We start from the raw sequence: 23,255 nt of genomic DNA on the forward strand, positions 1-23,255 counted from the left end.
TGGGCTGTGTATGAGCTGAGGTGCGTCTCTGTGAGTCCTTCTGAGTGGACAGTAGGGCCGATTGGAAGGGGTCGGGGTTTTGAAGGCAAGGCCACTGCTCCTATAGCTCACAGCTGGATTCCGGGATCCGGCTGCAGGCAGGGCCTGACCGGCCTGGCCCTGGGCCCCTCCTGCCTGGCGTCCGAAGGAGACGCCCCCTTCCAACCCCCGCCATCCGGTGGGTAAAAATAGCAGCGCGCAGGCCTTGGGAACAGTAATGAGAGCCACATGTTGGCCAGATGTGCCAGAGAGACCGCCAGGAATGCGGAGCGCCAGCCTGGCCCCGCCCCTGCCACGAAGGCCCCGCCCCCACAGACCAGGCAGTAACGGAGTGCGTACACAGCAAAGTTTACTTTCTTCAGTTTTCCAAAGGTGTGTGTAAGGACGTGGGTGGCCAGGGTAGATACCCCTCCAGGATCCACTGCAGTCCCTCCTTGGTGTGTGCAATCCCCCTTCAGTGCGTCTGCGTCTGCGCGTGGTTGGATCCCGGGGTCCAGGATTCCTGGAGCCTCCCATTCATCTGAATCTAGTGGGGAGAAGGTATCAGGGGACAGCCAACCACCAGCCCCCTCCCGGCCAGGGATTTGCACCACACTCACCTCCAGCAACTGGCGCTTCTCCCTCTCGCTCTTCAGCTCTTCCCAGATGTCTGTCAGCTTTCTTCTGTGGACAAGAGAGCAAGGGAAAGGGGTGGGCTAGGGCTGGCTTCCAGCAGCCCCCTGCCCTTCTCCTTCCCATCTCCTCGACTTCCACCCCCCCACCCCCCCCCCACTTACTCCAGCTGCACTCCCATCAGCTCCAGGGCCCTCCTTAAAGACTCCACCTCGTCCTGTAGCCTCATTATGTCATCTCTGTTGTTTTTGCTGTCCGTGGGATTTTGCGGGACCAGTGAATTGAGGCTGGGACTCTCCTGAGGGTCTGGAGTTGGCTCGATACGATGTAGATTTTTTTGAGCAGGGACTACCTTTTCAGGAGATGCCTCCTCTTTGGGGGTAGTCTCATCCTTCGCAGGTGCTCCCTCCAAGAGGGTGGTGGCCTCTTCCCCGGGGTCAGCCTTCTCAAGGGCAGGCACAGACCCTGGCTTAGCCTCAGATTGGAGGGTGGAGCTGTCCCCCTTATCTAGGGGGCGTTCCTGGGGCATGTGGACCTCCTCTTGGGACTGAGCCTCACTGACCAAGAAAAACGTGCCCTTGGGCTGCACTGCCTCGGGGGAGGATGGGTGGAGCTGACTGCTGTCCCCAGCAGAAGTCTCTTCAGAAAATATCTGATCAGGGGTTAAGGCCTTTTCTAGGGTGGAGGTCTCATTCCCAGGAGGAGCAGTCTTTGGGCCAGGGTCTTCACCTTCAGGGGTGACACCTAGAGCAGACACCTCATCCAAAGAAAAGACCCCATCTGGGCTGGGGGCCTTGTCCTCTCGAGTCAGGGTCTCCTCTGGGGTAGGGGTCTTATCTGGAGTCAGAGTTTCCTCTGGGTTGGGGGCCTTATCCAGAGACAGGGTCTTCTGTGGGGTGGGGGGCTTGCCCAGAGTAGGGGTTTTATTCACAGGGGAGGCCTTTGCTCGACTTCTTCGCTCTTCCTCCTGTGGTGATGGGGGCAAGGTCTCAGGTGAGGGCTCCCCTTGGCCTGGGATCCTTCACCCTCACATGCCATATCCCCAGGAAGCAGTCTCTCCCCGGTCTCCTACTCTGCCATATGTGGCCTCTCACCTGACTGGTTGCATATCGTTGCCTGGAAGCCTGGGTTCTGGATCGCTTTTTAACAGAGTGGCCCGGACCTCCATTGAGGAGGCTGCCAGTGGAGCCTGTGAGAGCAGGACGTGAGAAGCCCAGGCCCAGTAGGATACTGAGTCTCTCTCCATCTCTGTCCCCCCATCCTCATCCCACTGAGGGAGGCAGCCAGACTTACCCGAGTCTCGGGAGGGGCGCTTCTGACTGTCTCCACCAGGTGTCCAAGATGGCCTGCAACAGATCACCATTAGACGCAGGGAGTGTGGGGCAGGGAGTAGCATTTCCTTTGTACCCTCATCCTTCCCCCAAGCCCACTCTCCTTACTTGGCTTTGCTGGGCCCAGTGTGGACTGTCATCAGCTTCTTGACTGTAGGGAGGGCTGTTTTGGGCATCATCTTTTTTGGTTCCTTAGTAGGAGCTAGGAGGGCAGAGGGGAGTGCAGCATTTGTTATCCCTTATCCAGCCGAGAGTTGCTAGCCCTGCCCTGTGCTGTCACAGGGTTTAGGGTCAGGAGATCAATCATATTGGACTCTGCCTCTTGGGAACTCTGGGGAAACTGGCCACCCTCAGGTCACAATGCACTGTGGGAGCACCCCAAAGTATGGTCAGGGAAGGCTTTGTGGGGAGATGGCTCTAAATACTGCCAGTTTTTTAATCCAGGTCTTTCTTTGCTTAGTGCCATGACTGGTTCAGACTTCATCTCTGTCCTGGATTATGGCAACATCTTCAGTTCACCCTCCCTGAAACTTCTTTGTCTCTCCCTCTCATTTCCTCCCTAAGCAATCTCAGCCAGTCTCACAGGTTTAATTATCACCAATAAGCCAACAACGCCAACATTTCCATTTCTAGCTCCTTCCTCTTCCCTGGACCCCAGACTCCTATCTAACTGACCTCCCATTCTTTGTACTTGGAGAGCTAACTGGCATCACACATTCAACATATCCAAAACATATCTCTTTTGCCCCGAATCTGCCCCTTTCTCAGTGTTCCCCATCTCATGCATTCACCCCTTGCTTATACGAAATAAGGAGTGATTCTTGACCTCTTTTATATGCTTATGCTGCATACATCCAACCCATCAGTAAATCCTGTCCGCTGTATCTTTAAAACATGCCCTAAATCCACCTCGTCACCACCTCCGCGACTAAGCACTCTAGATCCAGTCACCACCACCACCTAGACTACTGCCACAGCCTCCGACCGGGCTTTGGCCTCACTCACCCTGCCTGTGGTGTGTTCCTCCCCCAGCAGCCCGAGTGAGCTCGTGTTCTGTTGGTGAAGCAGACATAAACAAAAGAAATAAAACATGTAGCGTGTTCGTGAGTCATAAAGTATTACTAAGTAAGAATAAAATATAATTTTAATTGAGGTGGTCAGAAAAGGCCACACTGAGATGACATCAGAGGCAGTCAGTCACACAGGGATATCCATATCCGTGGGCACAAACAGCCACTCTGGTTTATGCACATATGCTGCAATGTACTCTTCCACGTACTATCACATAGATACACACCCCGACTGCCAGATGCCACGTCGTAGTGGGCAAGAGCATAGATCCTATAACCAGACACCAGGTTTTTGTTTTTTTTTTTCATTTTTCTGAAGCTGGAAACGGGGAGAGACAGACAGACTCCCGCATGCGCCCGACCGGGATCCACCCGGCACGCCCACCATGGGGCGATGCTCTGCCCATCCTGGGCGTCGCCATATTGCGACCAGAGCCACTCTAGCGCCTGAGGCAGAGGCCACAGAGCCATCCCCAGCGCCCGGGCCATCTTTGCTCCAATGGAGCCTTGGCTGTGGGAGGGGAAGAGAGAGACAGAGAGGAAAGCGCGGCGGAGGGGTGGAGAAGCAAATGGGCGCTTCTCCTGTGTGCCCTGGCCGGGAATCGAACCCGAGTCTTCCGCACGCTAGGCCGACGCTCTACCGCTAAGCCAACCGGCCAGGGCCAGACACCAGGTTTTGATCTTGTTCTATGACATGACAGTTGTGCGGGCAGATATCTTAACCTCTCTGTGGCCCAATGTCCTTGTCCATGAAACATGGATAAAACAGTACACATCGTGTAGGGTTGTTGTGAAGTTTGAGGGATTTCATCCATATGAGGTAGTTAGAAGAGTGTTTGGCATATAGTCAAAGTTCGTTAAAATGTTTCTTGTTTTTTTTAATTGAATTTATTGGGAGTGACATTGGTTAATAAAATTATATAGGTTTTAGGTGTATTATGTGTTCAACACTCTAAGTTAAGTCACCTTACATTAAAATGTTAAAACTTTGCCTGTCCAGGTGGTGGCTCAGTGGATAAAGCGTCAGACTGGGACACGGAGGACCTAGGTTCGAAACCCCAAGGTTACCGGCTTGCGTGTGGGCTCATCTGGGTTGAGCAAGGCTCACCAACTTTGAACCCAAGGTCACTGGCTTGAGCAAGGGGTCACTTGGTCTGCTGTAGCCACCCGGTCAAGGCACATATGAGAAAGCAATCAATGAATAACTAAGGTGCTACAACAAAGAATTGATGCTTCTCATCTCTCTTTCTCCCTGCCTGTCTATCTATCCCTACCTGTCCTTCTCTCCTACCATAGCTACTGAGCCTGGGCCCAGAACCAGAAGTAGAAGTCCTCTCCGGAAGAAGTCTTCCCCTACTAAGGTATGCAAGACTCCCACAGGTTGTGATCAAGTCATGAGCTCACACACAAAAATCGTAAAACACACAAGGACACACAGCAGATACTGGAATTGTCAAGTAGAGAACACAACACAGTTCTGTATAAAATATTTGAAGAGCCTGACCAGACAGTGATGCAGTGGACAGAACATCAGACTGGGACATGGAGGACCCAGGTTTGAAGCCCCAAGGTCACTGGCTTAAGTGCAGGCTCATCAACTTGAGTGTAGGGTCGTTGGCTTGAGCGTGGGATCAGAGATGCAATCCCATCGTCGCTGGCTTGAGACCAAAGGTCGCTGACTTGAAGCCCAAGATCACTGATTTGAGTCCAAGGTTGCTGGCTTGAGCAAGGGGTCACTCACTCAGCTGTAGCCCCAGGTCAAGGCACATATGAGAAAGCAATCAATGAACAACTAAGGTGCCGCAATGAAAAATTGATGCTTTTCATCTCTCTTCCTTCCTCTTTCTGTCCCTATCTGTCCCTCTTCTGTCTCTATCATAAAAAAATTTTTTGAAGAAATAAAGGATGAGCCTGCAACAAAGGGACCATCAGGAATAAACAGGCAGATGTAAAAAAAAAAAAAAAAAGAAAGAAAAAGCTAAACTACTAGAGATGAAAATAGCACTCTTGACATAAAACACAACATACAGGTTAAACAGTAGATTAAACATAGCCAAAAGCTAGAGAGAGAATTAGTAAACTAGAAGTATTGTGAGACAAGGTGTTAAAATTTTTGAAAGCCGGCCCTGGCCCGTTGGCTCAGTGGTAGAGCGTCGGCCTAGAGTGCGGGGGACCCGGGTTCGGCCAGGGCACATAGGAGATGCACCCATTTGCTTCTCCACACCTCCCCTCCTTCCTCTCTGTCTCTCTCTTCCCTTCTCGCAGCCAAGGCTCCATTGGAGCAAAGATGGCTTGGGTGCTGGGGATGGCTCCTTGGCCTCTGCCCCAGGCGCTAGAGTGGCTCTGGTCGTGCCAAAGCAACGCCCCGGAGGGGCAGAGCATTGCCCCCTGTTGGGCAGAGCGTGGCCCCTGGTGGGCGTGCCAGGTGGATCCCGGTCGGGCGCATGCGGGAGTCTGTCTGACTGTCTCTCCTCGTTTCCAGCTTCAGAAAAATAAATAAATAAATAAATTGAAAGCCATGTATTTTTGTTTTGTTTCAAAGTTTTATTTTTTTCTTTACAGAGACAGAGAGAGAGAGAGTCAGAGAGAGGGATAGACAGGGACAGACAGACAGGAACGGAGAGATGAGAAGCATCAATCATTAGTTTTTTGTTGCGCGTTCCAACACCTTAGTTGTTCATTGATTGCTTTCTCATATGTGCCTTGACTGCGGGCCTTCAGCAGACCGAGTAACCCCTTGCTTGAGCCACCGACCTTGGGCTCAAGCTGGTGAGTTTTTTTGCTCAAACCAGCTGAGCCCATGCTCAAGCTGGCGACCTCAGGGTCTCGAACCTGGGTCTTCCACCTCCCAGTCCGACGCTCTATCCACTGTGCTACCGCCTGGTCAGGCTCAAAGTTTTATTTATTGATTTTAGAGAAAGGGAGAAAGAGAAACAGAAACATTGATTGGTTTCTGTGTGTGCTTTGACAGGGATCAAACCAGCAACCTCTGCACATCAGGACAATGCTCTAACCAATTGAGCTATCAGGCCAGGCAGGAATTGAAAGCAATGTTTAAAGGAATGGATAATGGCCTGACCAGGTGGTGGCGCAGTGGATAGAGCATCGGACTGGGATGAGGAAGGACCCAGGTTCGAGACCCCAAGGTCGCCAGCTTGAGTGCAGGCTGATCTGGCTTGAGCAAAAAGCTCACCAGCTTGGACCCAAGGTCGCTGGCTCCAGCAAGGGGTTACTCAGTCTGCTGAAGGCCAGTGGTCAAGGCATATATGAGAAAGCAATCAATGAACAACTAAGAAGTCGCAATGCGCAACGCAACGAAAAACTAATGATTGGTGCTTCTCATCTCTCTTCGTTCCTGTCTGTCTGTCCCTGTCTAACTCTGCCTCTGTAAAAAATAAATAAATAATAAAGGAATGGATAATGGAAAGACAGCTTGACTATAGCTGACTGAGATGGTGGACTAATTTGTGCTCCACAGGGCAACTAGAAAGCTGGACAAAACTGACAAAGTAACCATTTCAGTGCTCTGGAAATTGACCAAAGGCATAAAATAATCTGAGAAGCATTTATGTTTGGTGGGGTTCTTGCTTCCCTCACCCCAGCCATCTCCTCCCACATTCTGCACCTCACATTGACTTTCTGAGTCTGGGGCAGGTTGAGGATCAGCAGGTTCACTGTCATGTTTGAACTCAATCAGTTTGGGGTACAACCTTGGACTTGCATTGGTTTTATAAATATGATACCAAAAGCACAAGACACCAAAAAAATAATAAATAATAAATTAATGAGTCTTCATCAAAATTTAAAACTTTTTGTCTGAACAGGCAGTGGTACAGTGAAGAGAGCGTTGGTTTGGGACACTGAGGACCCAGGTTCAAAACTTCATGGTCACTGGCTTGAGCACAGCTCACCAGCTTGAGCATGGGATCATAGACATGACCCCCATGGTCACTGGCTTGAGCCCAAAGGTTGCTGGCTTGAAGCCCAAGGTCGCTGGCTTAAGCAAGGGGTCATCAGCTCTGCTGGAGCCTTGTAGTCAAGGCACATATGAGAAAGCAATTCATGAACAACTAAGGTGTGGCCTGTGATGACACAGTGGATAAAGTGTCGACCTGGAACGCTGGGGTTGCCGGTTCGGAGCCCTAGGCTTACCTGGTCTGGGTGCATGTGGGTGTTGATGCTTCCTGCTCCTTCCCCACTTCCCCCTCTCCCCTCTCTAAAATGAATAAATAAAATCTAAAAAAACCCAAACAAACAAAAAAAACCCAAAAAAACTAAGGTGTCACAACTATAAGTTGATGCTTATCTCTCTCCCTTCCTGTCTGTCTGTCCCTCTCTCTGTCTCTCATGCACGCACGCTAAAAATTCTTTTTTAACTTTTGTGCATCAAAGGACACTATTAAAGTAAAAAGTTGAAATAAGTCAGTTAAACAAAGGCAAATATCATGATTTCATTTATGTGTAGAATCTAAAAAACCAAAAATATAAACAAAAAGAAAGGTAAAAAGACAACACAAAGAATGGAAAAAAAATATTTGCAAATCATGTATCTGATAAGAGACTTTTACCTAGAACATATAAAGAATGCCAACAACTCAACAGTAAAAAGATAATCCAATTCAGAAATGGACAAAGGACTCAAATAGATATTTCCCTAACAGATATACAAATAGCTAGTAAATATATAAAACATGCTCAACATCATTAGCCATCAGAGAAATGCAAAGCAAAATCACAATGAGACTCCATTTCATTCCCAGTAGGATGATTATGATCAGAAAGAGAACAAGGGTTGGTGTAAATGTGGAGAAACCAGAATCCTCATTCACCGCCAGTAGAAATATAAAATGGTGCAATCACTTTGGAAAGCAGCCTGGCAGTTCTTCCCAGAGATAAACACAGAATTATCATATCACCCAGCAATTCCTTTCCTAGGTATATACCCAAGAGAAATGGAAACACAGCCGAATAAAAACTTGTACACAAAAGTTCATAGCCAAAAGTAGAAAAATCTCAAATGTCTGTCAGCTAATGAATGGATAAAATTGGGTGCACTCTTTTATACAAAGGAATATTGCAATAAAAAGGAATAAAATAGGCCTGGCCTGTTGGCTCAGTGGTAGAGCATTGGCCCAACATATGGATGTCCCAGGTTCGATTCCCCATCAGGGCACACAGGAAAAGTACGCATCTGCTTGTCCACCCCTCCCCTTCTTGCTTCTCTCTCCCTCCCTCTTGCCCTCATGCAGCCATGGCTCAACTGGAGTGAGTTGACCCCGGGCACTGAGGATGGCTCCATGGCCTCCACCTCAGGCGCTAATAAGAGCTTGGCTGCTGAGCAATAAAGTAACGCCCCAAATGGGCAAAGCATTGCCACCTAGAGGGCTTGCCATGTGGGTCACGGTTGGGGCACATGCCAGAGTCTGTCTCTCTGCCTCACCTCCTCTCACTGAATAAGAAAATAAAAAAGAATAAAATATAAAATATAATACAAAATGAATATACTTTAAAAATATTATGTGAGCCTGACCTGTGGTGGCGCAGTGGATAAAACGTCGACCTGGAAATGCTGAGGTTGCCGGTTCAAAACCCTGGGCTTGCCTGGTCAAGGCACATATGGGAGTTGATGCTTGCAGCTCCTCCCCCCTTCTCTCTCTTTCTGTCTCTGTCTCTCCCTCTCTCTGTCCTCTCTAAAAATGAATAAATAGGCCCTGGCCAGTTGGCTCAGCGATAGAGCGTCGGCCTAGCGTGCGGAGGACCCGGGTTCGATTCCTGGCCAGGGCACATAGGAGAAGCGCCCATTTGCTTCTCCACCCCTCCGCCGCGCTTTCCTCTCTGTCTCTCTCTTCCCCTCCTGCAGCCAAGGCTCCATTGGAGCAAAAATGGCCCGGGCGCTGGGGTTGGCTCTGTGGCCTCTGCCCCAGACGCTAGAGTGGCTCTGGTCGCAACATGGCGACGCCCAGGATGGGCAGAGCATCGCCCCCTGGTGGGCAGAGCATCGCCCCCTGGTGGGCGTGCCGAGTGGATCCCGGTCGGGCGCATGCGGGAGTCTGTCTGACTGTCTCTCCCTGTTTCCAGCTTCAGAAAAATGCAAAAAAAAAAAAAAAAAAAAAAAGAATAAATAAAAATAAAAAAAATTAAAAAAAAAAATTATGTGAGGTGAAAGAAACCCATTACAAAAGACCATATATTGCCCTGACCAGATAGATAGCTTGGTTGGCTCGAGCATCATGCTGAAGCACAGAGATTGTTAGTTCAATCCCCGGTCAGAGCACATACAATAACAGATCTATGTTCCTGTCGTCTCTGTCTGTCTCTCTCTCCTTTCCTCTCTTTCTAAAATCAATAAAATAAACATTAAAAAAAGATCATATATTGTATGATATCATGTATATTAAATGTAAATAAATGTCTATCGAGATAAAGTAGATTAGTGGTTGTCTAGGGCTGGTCTGGGAGAGAATGAGGAGACTGGTGGACTGATGGCTAAAGAGGGTAGGGTTTCCTTTGGGGGCGATGAAAATGTCCTACAATTGTGGTGATGTTGGACAAGTCTATGAACATACTAAACATCATGAACTGTATATTTTAAGTGAGTGAATTGTGTGGTGTGTGGATTTTAACTCAAGAAACTTTTTTTAAATGGGTAGCAGGGAAGATTTGGTCCACAAACCATAATTTACTAACTCCTGGTCTAAACAGCCCAATTAAAAGGTAGAACTCTCTCCTGTTGCTTCTTCTACCCTACGTCCTTACATGTTTGTTTTTTTTTGTGACAGAGAAAGAGAGAGACAAAAAGAAGGACAGAGGGACAGGCAGAAAGGGAGAGAGATAAGAAGCATCAATTCTTCATTGAGGCTCCTTAGTTGTTCATTGACTGCTTTCTCATATGTGCCTTGACTGGGGGGCTACAGCAGAGCGAGTGATCCCTTGCTCAAGCCAGCGACCTTTGGGCTCAAGTTAGTGACCAGGGGGTCATGTCTATGATCCCACGCTCAAGCCGGTGATTCCACGATTAAGTGGGTGAGCTTGTGCTCAAGCTGGATGAACCCATGCTCAAGCCAGTGACCTTGAGGTTTTGAACCTGGGTCCTCTGCATCCCAGTCCAACGCTCTATCCCCCTCGCCACCACCTGGTCAGGCCAAGATGGTAAATCTTATATTTAACCACAATAAAAAAGATACAATGAAAAAAAATTTTTTTTTACAAAGACATAGAGTCAGAGAGAGGGATAGATAGGGACAGACAGACAGGATTAGAGAGAGATGAGAAGCATCAATCATCAGTTTTTCATTGTGACACCTTAGTTCAGGGGTCGGGAACCTATGGCTCACGAGCCAGATGTGGCTCTTTTGATGGCTGCATCTGGCTCGCAGACAAATCTTTAATAAAAAAAATAAATAATGCTAAAAATATAAAACATTCTCATGTATGACAATCCATTCATTTCCTACCGCTCATGTTCATGGTTGTGGGTGGCTGGAGCCAATCACAGTTGTCCTCAAGGACAACACCAAATTTTTACTGGATAATGTGTAATGTACATGGGTCATTGTATGGCTCTCACAGAATTACATTTTAAAATATGTGGCGTTCATGGCTCTCTCAGCCAAAAAGTTTCCCGACCCCTGCCTTAGTTGTTCATTGATTGCTTTCTCATATGTGCCTTGACCATGGGCCTTTAGCAGACCGAGTAACCCCTTGCTCAAGCCAGCGACCTTGGGTCCAAGCTGGTGAGCCTTACTCAAACCAGATGAGCCCGCGCTCAAGCTGGCAACCTTGGGGTCTCAAACCTGGGTCCTCCGCATCCCAGTCTGACACTCTATCCACTGTGCCACCACCTGTGTGGTCAGGCGGAAAAAAATTTTTTTTAAGTACTTGAAGAGATTGAACAATAACAAAAAAGATACGGGAAAAACAGTCTTAGAAATGAAAGACTTGCCTGACCTGTGGTGGCACAGTGGATAAAGCATCGATCTAGAATGCTGAGTTTACTGTGATTCAAATCCCCGGCCTTGCCTGGTCAAGGCACATACTAGAAGCAACTAGAAGCTGATGCTTCCCAATCCTCCCCCTTCTCTCTCTTTTTTCTCTCTCCTCTTTAAAAAAATCAATGAAGAAAATCTTTAAAAAAAATAGAATGATTGTAACTACAGATACAGATGAGACTTAAAAGAATGTAAGATAATATTATGAACAACTTCACACAAATAATTAGAAAACATCAATTAGATAGGTAATTAAGAAAAATAAGCCTGTCTAGGCAGTGGCACAGTGGATAGAGTGTAAACCTGGGATGCTGAGGACCCAGGTTTGAAACTCTGAAGTCGCCTGCTTGAGTGTGGGAGCATAGACATGACCCCATGGTCGCTGGCTTGAGCAAGGGGTCACTGGCTCAGCTGGAGGCCCCAGGTCAAGGCACATATGAGGAAGCAATCAATGAACAACTAAGGTGCTGCAACTATGAGTTGATGTTTCTCATCACTCTCCCTTCCTGTCCCTGTCTCTTTAAAACAACAACAAAAAAGAAAAGTCACTAAAACTGATTCAAGAATTGCAGTCAAACTTTTGGCCAGCCATTGTTAACTAGGGACCAGGAGACAGAATGCAGTCATGCAAGTCTTTCTTTTTTTTTATTTTTTTTTCTGAAGTTGGAAACAGGGAGGCAGTCAGACAGACTCCCGCATGCACCTGACCGGGATCCACCTGGCATGCCCACCGAGGGATGATGCTCTGCCCATCTGGGGCATTGCTCTGTTGCAACCAGGGCCATTCTAGAGTCTGAGGCAGAGGCCATGGAGCCATCCTCAGCGCCCGGGCCAACTTTGCTCCAATGGAGCCTTGGCTGCAGGAGGGGAAGAGAGAGACAGAGAGAAAGGAGAGGGGGAGGGGTGGAGAAGCAGATGGGCGCTTCTCTTGTGTGCCCTGGCTGGGAATCAAACCTGGGACTCCTGCACACCAGGCCGATGCTCTACCACTGAACCAACCAGCCAGGGCCCCGTGCAAGTCTTGTAAGTGCAAGATTTCTTCTCCCCTGAGTTCCAGGGTAAAACCATTGGAAGAGCAGTTGAAAAGGAGTCTCTGCAGATATAATCAAGTTAGGATGACACAGTGGATTAGGGTGGACCCTAAACCAATTACTGGTGTCATTACAAGAGAGAAATTTGGACTCACACAGGGCAGGAGACCATGTGAAGACAGAGGCAGAGAATGCAGTGATGCATCTACAAGCCAATGAGTGCTAGCAACTACCAGAAAATAAGAAGAAGGAAAAATTCTTCCCCTAGAGCAGCAGTTCTCAACCTGTGGGTCGGGACCCACAGGTTGAGAACTGCTGCCCTAGAGCCTTAGAGAGACCACGGTCATGCCAACATCTTGATTCAAGTTTCTAGCCTCCATAAATGTGAGATTATAGTTCTGTTGGAAGGGAGAAGGGAGGGAGGGAGGCAGGCCCTGGCCAGCCGGTTGGCTCAGTGGTAGAGTGTCAGCCCAGCATGTATATGTTCTGGGTTCAATAGCTGGCCAGAGCACACAGGAGAAGCACCCATCTGCTTCTCCACCCTTCCCCTTCTCCTTTCTCTCTATCTCTCTCTTCCCCTCCCACAGCCAAGGCTCTATTGGAGCAAAGTTGGCCCAGGCACTGAGGATGGCTCCATGGCCTCGGCCTCAGGTGCTAGAATGGCTCTGATTGCAATGGAGCAACACCCCTGATGGACAGAGCATCGCCCCCTAGTGGGCATGCTGGGTGGATCCTGGTCAGGCACATGCAGGAGTCTGTCTCTCTGCCTCCTGGCTTCTCAATTCAGAAAAATACAAAAAAGAAAAAAAGAACAGAACTCAGCTAGCCTTGTTTATAACTATTTAAGAGATTTTTTTTTTTTTGAGAGGAACAGAGAGGTTAAAACAAGAAGGGACAGAGATGAGAAGCATCAACTCATGGTTGCAGCATCTTAATTATTCATTGATTGCTTTTTCATATGTGCCTTTACTGAGGGACTCCAGCTGAGCCAGCAACCCCTTGCTCAAGCCAGCAACCTTGGGCTATAAGCCAGCGGCCTTTGGGCTCAAGCCAGTGACCCCACACTCAAGGTGGTGAGCCCGCGCTTAAGCCGGATGAGCTGAGGCTCTATCCACTGCGTCACCGGCTGGTCAGGCTAACAAAGTTAATTTTTTTCCAATGACGGAAAAAAAAACAGGGCCAGATGAATTTACAGGCAAATGTTAGCAGCATATATAACATCTACCAGAAAAATTGTGGTCCTGGCCATGTAGCTCAGTTGCTTTGTCATTCCAATGCCCTAAGGTTGAAAGTTCAATCCAAGCTCAGAGCACATCCAAGAAATCAACCAATAAATGCATAAATAAGTGCAACAACAAATCAGTGTTTCTCTCTCCCTTCCTCTCTCTCAAAAATCAATCAAGAAATAAAGAATTTTTAAAAATACACATTCCAGCCCTGGCCGGTTGGCTCAGTGGTAGAGCGTCGGCCTGGCGTGCAGAAGTCCTGGGTTCGATTCCTGGCCAGGGCACACAGGAGAAGCGCCCGTCTGCTTCTCCACCCCTCCCCCTCTCCTTCCTCTCTGTCTCTCTCTTCCCCTCCCGCAGTCGAGGCTCCATTGGAGCAAAGATGGCCCGGGCGCTGGGGATGGCTCCTTGGCCTCTGCCCCAGGCGCTAGAGTGGCTCTGGTCACAACAGAGCAACGCCCCGGAGGAGCAGAGCGTCGCCCCCTGGTGGGCGTGCCGGGTGGATCCTGGTCAGGCGCATGCGGGAGTCTGTCTGACTGTCTCTCCCCGTTTCCAGCTTCAGAAAAATACAAAAAAATATATATATATATATACACATTCCTTAACTCATTCATGGGACCAGTATAACACTGATGATCAGATGAGAACAGTAAAAATAAATGTAAAAATTCTGAAGATAAACTAGGGCCTGACTAGGTGGTAGAGCAGTGGATAGAGCATTGGCCTGGGACGCAGAGGACCCAGGTTTGAAACCCCAGTTACTGGCTTGAGCATGGGATCATACACACAACCCCCTGGTTGCTGGCTTGAGCAAGGGATCACTGGCTCAGCTGGAGCCCCCCAGTCAAGGCACATAGGATAAAGTAATCAATGAACAACTAAATTGTCACAACAAAGAATTGATTCTTAGCTCTCTCCCTTCCTGCCTGTCTGTCCCTGTTGTTTCTCTTTTGCTCGCTCACTTGATAAAAAAAAAAGTAGCCTGACCTGTGGTGGCGCAGTGGATAAGGCGTCGACCTGGAAATGCTGAGGTCGCCGGTTTGAAACCCTGGGCTTGCCTGGTCAAGGCACATACGGGAGTTGATGCTTCCAGCTCCTCCCCCCTGTCTCTGTCTCTCTCTCCCTTTCTCTCTCCTCTCTAAAATGAATAAATAAAATAAAAAATAAAAAAAAAAAAAAGTAAAATAAAACTAGGAAAATATTTCAATAGCAGCATTCCACTTAAAATCAGAAACATGGTAAAGATGTTCAGCACCACTACTCCTACTCAATATTGCTCTGAGATCCTAGCTTCTAAAGTAAAATAAATAAATTAAATAAGGGATAGAAAAGACAGAGCAAAATTATCATTACTCACAGAAGACATTATTGTCTTCATAGAAAACTTATTATTAAAAATCTATCACCTGACCTGTGGTGGCACAGTGGATAAAGCGCCGACCTGGAAATGCTGAGGTGAAACCCTGGGCTTGCCTGGTCAAGGCACATATGGGAGTTGATGTTTCCTGCTCCTCCCCCCCCTTCTCTTTCTCTTCTCTCTCTCCTTTCTAAAATGAATAAATAAATAAAAATTTAAAAAAAAATCTATCGCCTGACCAGGCGGCGGTGCAGTGGATAGAGCGTCGGACTGGAGGATCCAGATTTGAGACTACCGAGGTCGTCAGCTTGAGCACGGGCTCATCTGGTTTGAGCAAAGCTCACCAGCTTGGACCCAAAGTCTCTGGCTCGAGCAAGGAGTTACTCGGTCTGCTGAAGGCCCGCGGTCAAGGCAAATATGAGAAAGCAATCAATGAACAACTACGGTGTTGCAAGGAAAAACTGATGATTGATGTTTCTCATCTCTCTCCGTTCCTGTCGGGCCCTATCTATCTCTCTCTGACTCTCTCTCTGTCTCTGTAAAAAAAAAAGAAAAAATCTATTGATAGCCCTGGCCAGGTAGCTCAGTTGGTTGCAGCATCGTCCTGATACACCAAGGTAGAGGGTTCAACTCCTGGTCAGGGCACACACAAGAATCAACCGATGAATGTATAAATAAGTGGAACAAGTTGACATTTCTTTCTCTTTCTCTGAAATCAATAAAAAAATCTATTTTTTTAAATCTTTTTTTATTTTTTGACAGAGAGAGTGTCAGAAAGAGGAATAGACAGAAAGGAAGAGAGATGAGAAGCATCAATTCTTCGTTGCAGCCTGACCTGTGGTGGCGCAGTAGATAAAGCGTCGACCTGGAAATGCTGAGGTCGCCGGTTCGAAACCCTGGGCTTGCCTGGTCAAGGCACATATGGGAGTTGATGCTTCCAGCTCCTCCCCCCTTCTCTCTCTCTGTCTCTTCTCTCTCTCTCTCTGTCTCTCCCTCTCCTCTCTAAAATGAATTAAAAAAAAAAAAGAAGCATCAATTCTTCGTTGCAGCACCTTAGTTGTTCATTGAGTGCTTTCTCATATGTGCCTTGACCGGGAGGCTACAGCAAACCGAGTAACCCCTTGCTCAAGCCAGCAACCTTGGGCTCAAGCTGCTGAGCCTTGCTCAAATCAGATGAGCCTGTGCTCAAGCTGGCGACCTTGGGGTTTTGAACCTGGGTCCTCCACGTCCCAGTCCGACACTCTATTCACTGTGCCACCACTTGGTCAGGTAATAATAAAAAAATCTATTAATAAATTAGTTGGAAGTAAACAGTTACCACCATGGCTGATATAAAATCAGTATACAAAAATCAGTGCAGCCCTGGCTAAGTAGCTCAGTTGGTTAGAGCATTGCCCTGATACACCAAGGTTGTGGGTTCCATCCCCAGTCAGGGCACATGGAAGAATTAACCAGTGAATCCCATGGAACATGTTTCTTTCTTTTTCTCTAAAAATCAATCATTAAATTAAAAAATTCATTTTAAAAAATCTATGCATTTCTATGTTTTTATAATAAACAGAAGGATATCTAATTTACTTATTTATGTATTTATTTACTTATTAGTGAAAAGAGGGGAGGCAGAGACAGACTCCTGCATGTGCCCAGACTGGGATCCACCCAGCGGCCCCCTAGAGAGCAATGCTCTGCCCATCTGGGGCCCTTGCTCTTCTTTTCCAACCAGAGCCATTTTTTAGCATCTGAAGCAGAGGATATAGACCATCCTCAGCGCCCAGGGCCAACTCGCTCTAATTGAGCCACAGCTGCAGGAGAAGAGGAGAGAAAGAGAGAGAGAAGCAAGAGGGGAAGCAGTGGAGAAGCAGATGGTCACTTCTCCTGTGTGACCTGACCGGGAATTTAACCTGGGACTTCTACACACCCGGCTGATGCTCTGCCACTGAGCCAAACGGCCAGGGCGTATACTTAATTTTCTTAAAGACACAATAAAAACTCTGAGGGAATCTAAGAATAAGTCTTATAAAGGCCCTGGCCGGTTCGCTCAGTGGTAGAGCGTCGGCCTGGCATGCGGGAGTCCTGGGTTTGATTCCTGGCCAGGGCACACAGGAGAAGTGCCCATCTGCTTCTCCACCCCTCCCCCTCTCCTTCTTCTTTGTCTCTCTCCTCCCCTCCCGTAGCCAAGGCTCCATTGGAGCAAAGTTGGCCTGGGCACTGAGGATGGCTCTGTGGCCTCTGCCTCAGGTGCTAGAATGGCTCTGATTGTGGCAGAGCGATGCCCCAGATGGGCAGAGCATCGCCCCCTGGTGGGCATACCGGGTGGATCCCGGTCAGGCACTTGCGGGAGTCTGTCTGACTGCCCTCCCGTTTCCAACTTCAGAAAAATGCAAAAAAAAAAAAAGTTGTGTAAGCCTGACCAGGTGGTGGCGCAATGGATAGAGTGTTGGACTGGGATGCGGAGGACTCAGGTTCAAGACCCAAAGGTCGCCAGCTTGAGTGTGGGCTCATCTGGTTTGAGCAAGGCTCACCAGCTTGAGCCCAAGGTTGCTGGCTTGAGCAAGGGGGTCATTCGGTCTGCTAAAGGCCTGTGGTCAAGGCACATACGAGAAAACAATCAATGAACAACTAAAGCACCACAACAAAGAATTGATGTTTCTCATCTCTCTCCCTTCCTGTCTGTCTGTCCCTATCTGTCCCTCTCTCTGACTCTCTCTGTCTCTACCACAAAAAAAGAAAAAGAAAAAAAAGTTGTGTAAAACTCACATGCAGAAAATAATAATGTTGGAACAAGTGATTGTCCATGTGGAAAAAGCTGTAATTGGCTCATCCTTTAAATTCAATGCTACATAGATAAGAGCACTTAAAATGAAAAGCAACACTTTAAATATTTTAAAGAAAGTATAACTTGAAGCAAGTTATACTTGAAGCAAGAAGGATTTTTTAATTTTTTATTATTATATTTTAATGTTATTTATTTATTGATCTTAGAGAAAGAGGAAGGGAGAGAGAGAGAAAAAATCGATCTGTTGTTCCACCTATCCATGCATTCATTGGTTGACTCTCACACATACCAACTCTCTAACCAACTGAGCTACCTGGCCAGAGCAGGATTTTTTTAAACAAAAAAAACCTTTCCAACCATTAAATTGATATGTTTTATTAAAATTAAGAACTCCTTCTCATTAAAAAATTCATAAAACAGAAGACAAGCTACAAACCAAGAGAAAATATGTAACATATATAACCCATAAAGGACTGATATTCAGAACAAAGAACTTCAACAATTACGAATTAGGGAAATGCAAAATTAAGTTCACAATGAGATGGTATTTTGTGCCTATTAGATTCACAAAACAAAATCTAATAATACCAAGTGTTGAAGGGGATTTGGATCAATAAAATCTCTTATACACAGATGAAGTGGTAAAGTCTACAATCATTTTGGAAACCAATTTCACTTTATCTCATAAAAGTTGAACATTCACATACCCTATAATTTAGCAGTGCTACTCCTAGAATTATATCCTAAAGCAATTATACTTAGCATACCAGAAGATAGGCACATAAATATTCATAGCAGCACTATTTGTAATAATAAAAACAATGGAAATATCTAACATCAGGAGGAGAGCTGATACATAAACCGTGGTAATCCCCTACAAGGGAAAATAAATGACATCTACATACAACATAGATGAATCTTAGAAACTTAATGTTGAATGTAAACATGAAGTCCCAGAGTTTATAAACATATAATACAATTAAAAATTTTTTTAAATTTACTAATTTTAGAGAGACAGAAATATTAATCTATTCCTGTGTATGCCGTGACCAGGGAGATACCATTTTTATAAAGCTCAAAAACAAGCAAAAATAAAGTGATACGTTGTTTAGGCACATACATATTTAAGTAAACTTAAAACTCATGAGAATTAGCGCCCTGGCTGGGTAGCCCATTGGTTAGAGTGGCAATCTGCTATGCCAAGGTTGTGGGTTCAATTCCCAGTCAGGGCATATATAAAAATCAACCAATAAATTCATAAATAAATTGAACAACTGATGCTTCTCTCTCTTCCTCCCTTTCTCTCTAAAATCAATGAATAAATGAAAAGTCTGAAAAACTCATGAGGACTATAAACACAAAATTCAGGATCGTGTTTGTCTTCGGCGTAGGGGAAGTAGCACAATGGGAAAGGAGAACACGAACTAATGGCCATGTTTCAGTTCTTGGGTTTGAGTGATAGACCATGGGTTTTCATAAAGTTTTAAAACACATTTTCTTTTGGCATGTATTTGATGAACTATTACCTCAAAAGATAAATAAACACCCAATATGCCAAGGCTGCAGGTCTGATCACCTGGTCAGGACACCCACAAGAATTAACCAATAAATGTACAGCATAAATAAGTGGAACAACAAATTGGTGTTTCTCTCTCTCTCTCTCTCTCTCCCTTCTTTCTCTAAAAATCAAGACATAAAATTTTAAAATAAAGGCCTGACCTGTGGTGGCGCAGTGGATAAAGCGTCGACCTGGAAATGCTGAGGTCGCTGGTTCAAAACCCTGGGCTTGCCTGGTCAAGGCACATATGGGAGTTGATGCTTCCAGCTCCTCCCCCCCTTCTCTCTCTCTGTCTCTCTCTCTGTCTTCTCTCTCTCTCTGTCTCTCCCTCTCCTCTCTAAAATGAATAAATAAAAATAAATAAATAAAAAATTAAAAATAATTTTTAAATAAAATAAAAAGAAACACATCCCTACACATATTATACAGAGCTATTCATATACACACTTATAGAACACATGATTATAAACAATCTCACAAACCCAGACATACCAATCCATATATTTTCTTGAAACAAATCTAAACACAATGATAGCCCCATTCTCAAGACACACAGAGAAACATGAACATATTAACACACACAAACCTGACCCATATACATTCCTAGAAGAGCCTTAACCCATCAGGACGTACTCCTAAGCGGGGTGTTTATAGGCAACTGGACTGATGGATCTCCCAGGCAACCCAACCCCCAAACCCAGGCTTCCAGGGCACCCACCTGATTCTCGTGATACCACTTTTCGTGGAGCCAACTTCTTGATCTATGCAGAAAAGAAGTAACAAAATCTGAAGAGAAGTCCCACATTTCTACGTCTACTCTCATTTAGGAGTGACCCTCCAGCTGTGTCCACTGAGCACAGTGACCCCTAACTTTGTCCAGAGTAGCCTTGTCCCCTCCCCCCACACACACCTGAGTGTCTGACTCTGTACTCACTGGGGGTGGTGGAAGCACAAAGTTGTCTGGGAAAACTCCTCTTCTGCCTTGAGACTCTCCTTCCCACCAGCCTTTATCCTCTGTGGTCTGGGAGAGAAAGATGCTGTGAGGAGGTGAAGCAGGGCCCCAAGTTCCTTCCTCCCAGGTCCCACCCCTTCTCAGAATCCCCCACTGCACCCTCCTCTGCCTGTGCCTCTCCTACCTTCCTTAGTACTTTCACCTCGTCCCCCCTCCGCAGTGCCAATTCATCTGGGGCCTCCGGATGGTAGTCAAACAGGACCCTGTAAGTCTCGGGGTGGAAGACTGAGGGGAGGTCAGTCTGCTGAAGCCAGCTCCCCTCCCCAAATTAGTCTGTGGCTCCCTCCTCCATCAGCCTAACTGGGTCTCCAGTCCCCAAAGGCTTTGGGGAGGACGCTCCAAGAGACCCTTTGGCTGTGTGCTCACCTGTCCGCAGGTAGTCTGGAGGGCTGTCATAGGTCAGGGTGCTCAGCTAGTGAGGGCAGAGAGAGGGAGGAACAAGCTGAGCCTCTAACCCCCTCCTCCCCAACACACCACCTCCGTGCCTACTCCACCCAATTTACCTTGGCAGGCCGCTGAGAATCAAGGCTGATTGAAGGCATGTCTGGGTTATCAATGCCTGTGGGGTATAGGGAGGTTAGAGGGGAGCCAATTCACAGGTTAGATCATAGAAGGGGTCGAAGGGGTCAAAGGGGTTAAAGGGGTCACAGGTCCAGGACTCTGGGAGGGTCACTGGAGACTGCAGAGTCTGGTCACAGGGTCTCACGGGATCCAGGTCTCACTTGGGGGTCCACTGTCCAGCAACTCCACAAAGTTGGATGGGAAGGCTCCCAGCTGCCCATTCTTCCTTCCAAGCCACCAGCCGTCCTCAATCTGGGGAGGGGGTAGGACGCAGGGGCATTTGATTCTGCCCCAAGGGTCTCTCTAGGATCGTCCATACATTCTTGGTTCTACCCAGTTCTGCCCGATGGCCCCCTCCATCCTTGCTCCCTCCCTTTCCCACCTCTGTGCCTCTTACCATTTCCATCGCCCATACCCTCACTTCACCCATCTCCCCTCACGGGTGTGTGTGTGTGTGTGTGTGTGTGTGTGTGCTCCACATCTCCAAATCTTCTCATCACTTCATCCCCTCACCTCCTTTATCACTTCCACAATCTCCCCAGCTTGCAACTTCAGTTCGTCTGCCTGCTCTGGGCTGTAGTTGAAGTTCACTTTGCACCATCTTTGGGTGCCCCGAGACTTAGCGGAGCAACCTGGATGGGACGTGAACGAACCATTTAAGCCGGGTGCCCCAAGACGCTGAGCTAAGGGAGGTGTGGCACGCCAGCGCCCGCCTTAAATACCTCCAGGCCCCGCCCGGGGCGGAGCATTGTGCTCTAGAACCAATCACAGAGCGCAGAGCGGCCTAGCGGCTCCGCCCACAGAGGCGCCCATTCTGGCAAGTTCAGGAAGACCTGACTGCGCCGACTCCACGCGCCCGCCCACCCGCCCGGCTCTTACTTTGGCCACGCCCACAGCGTGGTCTCGGCGCTTCTCCAGTGCCGCGAAAAGACTCCGGGATCTCCTGGAAATGACGGTTCGGAAAGAGGGGCTTTCAGCTCCCGAGGATGTAGGCTGAGGCCTCCCCTTGCGGCCAACCCGACCCCCCGGCCCGGGCTCACCTGCACCAGGCGCTCGGGGAAGAGGCCACAATGGCCCCCCAGCTCTCCGCGTAGCCAGCCCCGTGTGGGGCCCTTGCACACCTGTCGCACCACGTCCCCCGGCGCCAGAGTCAGCTCGCCCTCCTTCTGTGCGCGGTATCCAGCCAGTACCAGCACCTCTGCGGGCGGAAGCGCAGCTCAGAAGGGCCTAGTCAGGGCAGTCTGGCCAAGGCGCAAGTCCCGGGCTCCGTGTTGAGAACAGCGGAAGAGCGGGGTGGTGGTGTAGGGTTTTGTTGCCATTTCCACAGGATTGTGTAGAGGAGCTACCCCACACCCTCTGCACATACCCATAGCTTCCGGGGATCCCTCCAGAACCGGGCTGGGAGGACAGTTCGATCCCGCCGAGAGCCGAACACTGCTGGGATGAGCTGCGAGAGTGTGAGGCAAAGGGGCGGAGACATGACAGGATAGGATAGGTCCCGCTCCAGGTACAGAGAGTGGGTGTGGGAGAGGGGGCGGCCCGGCTCGGCAGGTTCAACCCCCAACCCAGAGGTGAGGACTCCAGGGTCTTTGGCCAGCGCTAAGGTCACAGGTCCCACACCTGCTCTTGCTAGCCTAGTCACCTGGTCTAGCTGCCTCCCTACTTCCCAGTCTTGGCCCTGAGGCTCCCACCCACCTTTTCAGAGCCTTCCTGACCCTACCCTCCATGCTGGTAAGCTTTTAGCTGCAGGGGAAGAGGTGCGGAGAGGTACATACCAGGGCGGGCCCTCCCTGCAGGCAGGAACCGCTCCAAGGCGGGAGCTGGGTGGAAGGGAGTGGTTCTAGTGAGCAAAAGTTACTGCTGGTATATTCTGCTTTCCCTGGGAGGCGTCTATCCCTCTCTGGCAGCCATCTAGGGAAGACGCTTCTAGTTTCAGAAAACACCTCCGGATTCTCCTTGGAGGGAAGGCGGGAAGAAAGGAACTTGAGCTTTCAAGGCTTCTGCTGGCTACAGCCAGTCCAGAGCTGGCAAGAGCTGACGGTTAGGGCCCACCTAATGCCCATTCCACAGGGGCTGTTTTCAAGACTCAGAAAGTTGAGCCTGTTATCCACACCCCTTGGCCCCTGCCTTGGAAGCCAAAGTCCTTGCTCATGACACACCAGTGAAAAAACCTGGTTCTCCTGTGTCCATAGTACAGAATAAAGTAAACCATTGGGATGGGAATGAATAAAGTCATGAGCCTGCAGAGGGATGGCTGAGGCTCCTCCCAGAACGAGCGTAGGGCACTGGTGAGGATGGGCTGGGCAAGTGCCTGGGCCCAGCCCCCAGACATTTAATCTTTCCTGTTCCCTGAAGCTGCTCCGGTAAATATCCACGCCCCCGCCCCCTACACCGCGCACACAAACACACTTTCTCAAGGTGATAATGACCAAAGCCCATTTACATCTGCCACTTCATTTATTTTTATTTGCAGGAGGAGTTGAAACAAATCTTGAAGGGTATTTTCATTTTTCCCCCCTAAACATGAATCATTCAAGTAAAACCAACTTAACTATAGAAATGTAGCAAAGTAAGGGGAAAGTAGCACAACAACCCAAAAGAGGCAAAGGTTGGGGGGAAGAGGTGGACGCAGTCCGCATATACCATATGCATAAGTGCCATATGATTCACCTGCTCAGGACCGCCTCCCCAGAA

At 48.1% G+C, this 23,255-nt stretch overlaps 1 protein-coding gene across 3 annotated transcripts; it reads right to left on the minus strand.

Annotated features, from left to right (window-relative positions):
• Positions 1 to 56: 56 nt before the first annotated feature.
• SH3D21 (SH3 domain containing 21) lies at positions 57 to 22,540 on the minus strand. Of its 3 annotated transcripts, XM_066269641.1 has the most exons (18): positions 22,337 to 22,540; positions 21,928 to 22,008; positions 21,602 to 21,759; positions 21,441 to 21,504; positions 21,075 to 21,193; positions 20,723 to 20,813; positions 20,504 to 20,559; positions 20,367 to 20,412; positions 20,125 to 20,225; positions 19,923 to 20,009; positions 19,707 to 19,749; positions 2,988 to 3,035; positions 2,091 to 2,184; positions 1,945 to 1,997; positions 1,746 to 1,840; positions 816 to 1,618; positions 639 to 702; positions 58 to 565 (listed from the first exon to the last, which is right to left on the minus strand). In XM_066269641.1, exons 2-18 carry the CDS (start codon positions 21,929 to 21,931, stop codon positions 494 to 496), a joined length of 1,998 nt encoding a protein of 665 aa, XP_066125738.1. In that variant the 5' UTR covers positions 21,932 to 22,008; positions 22,337 to 22,540; the 3' UTR covers positions 58 to 493. The 3 variants fall into 3 exon arrangements, with proteins under 3 accessions (XP_066125739.1, XP_066125738.1, XP_066125737.1); XM_066269640.1 differs by lacking the exon at positions 22,337 to 22,540 and having other exon boundaries at positions 21,928 to 22,189; XM_066269642.1 differs by lacking the exons at positions 2,988 to 3,035; positions 22,337 to 22,540 and having other exon boundaries at positions 57 to 565; positions 21,928 to 22,190.
• Positions 22,541 to 23,255: the final 715 nt, after the last annotated feature.

Source organism: Saccopteryx bilineata, chromosome 3 (genome assembly GCF_036850765.1).
Source record: "Saccopteryx bilineata isolate mSacBil1 chromosome 3, mSacBil1_pri_phased_curated, whole genome shotgun sequence".
Taxonomy (NCBI): domain Eukaryota; kingdom Metazoa; phylum Chordata; class Mammalia; order Chiroptera; family Emballonuridae; genus Saccopteryx; species Saccopteryx bilineata.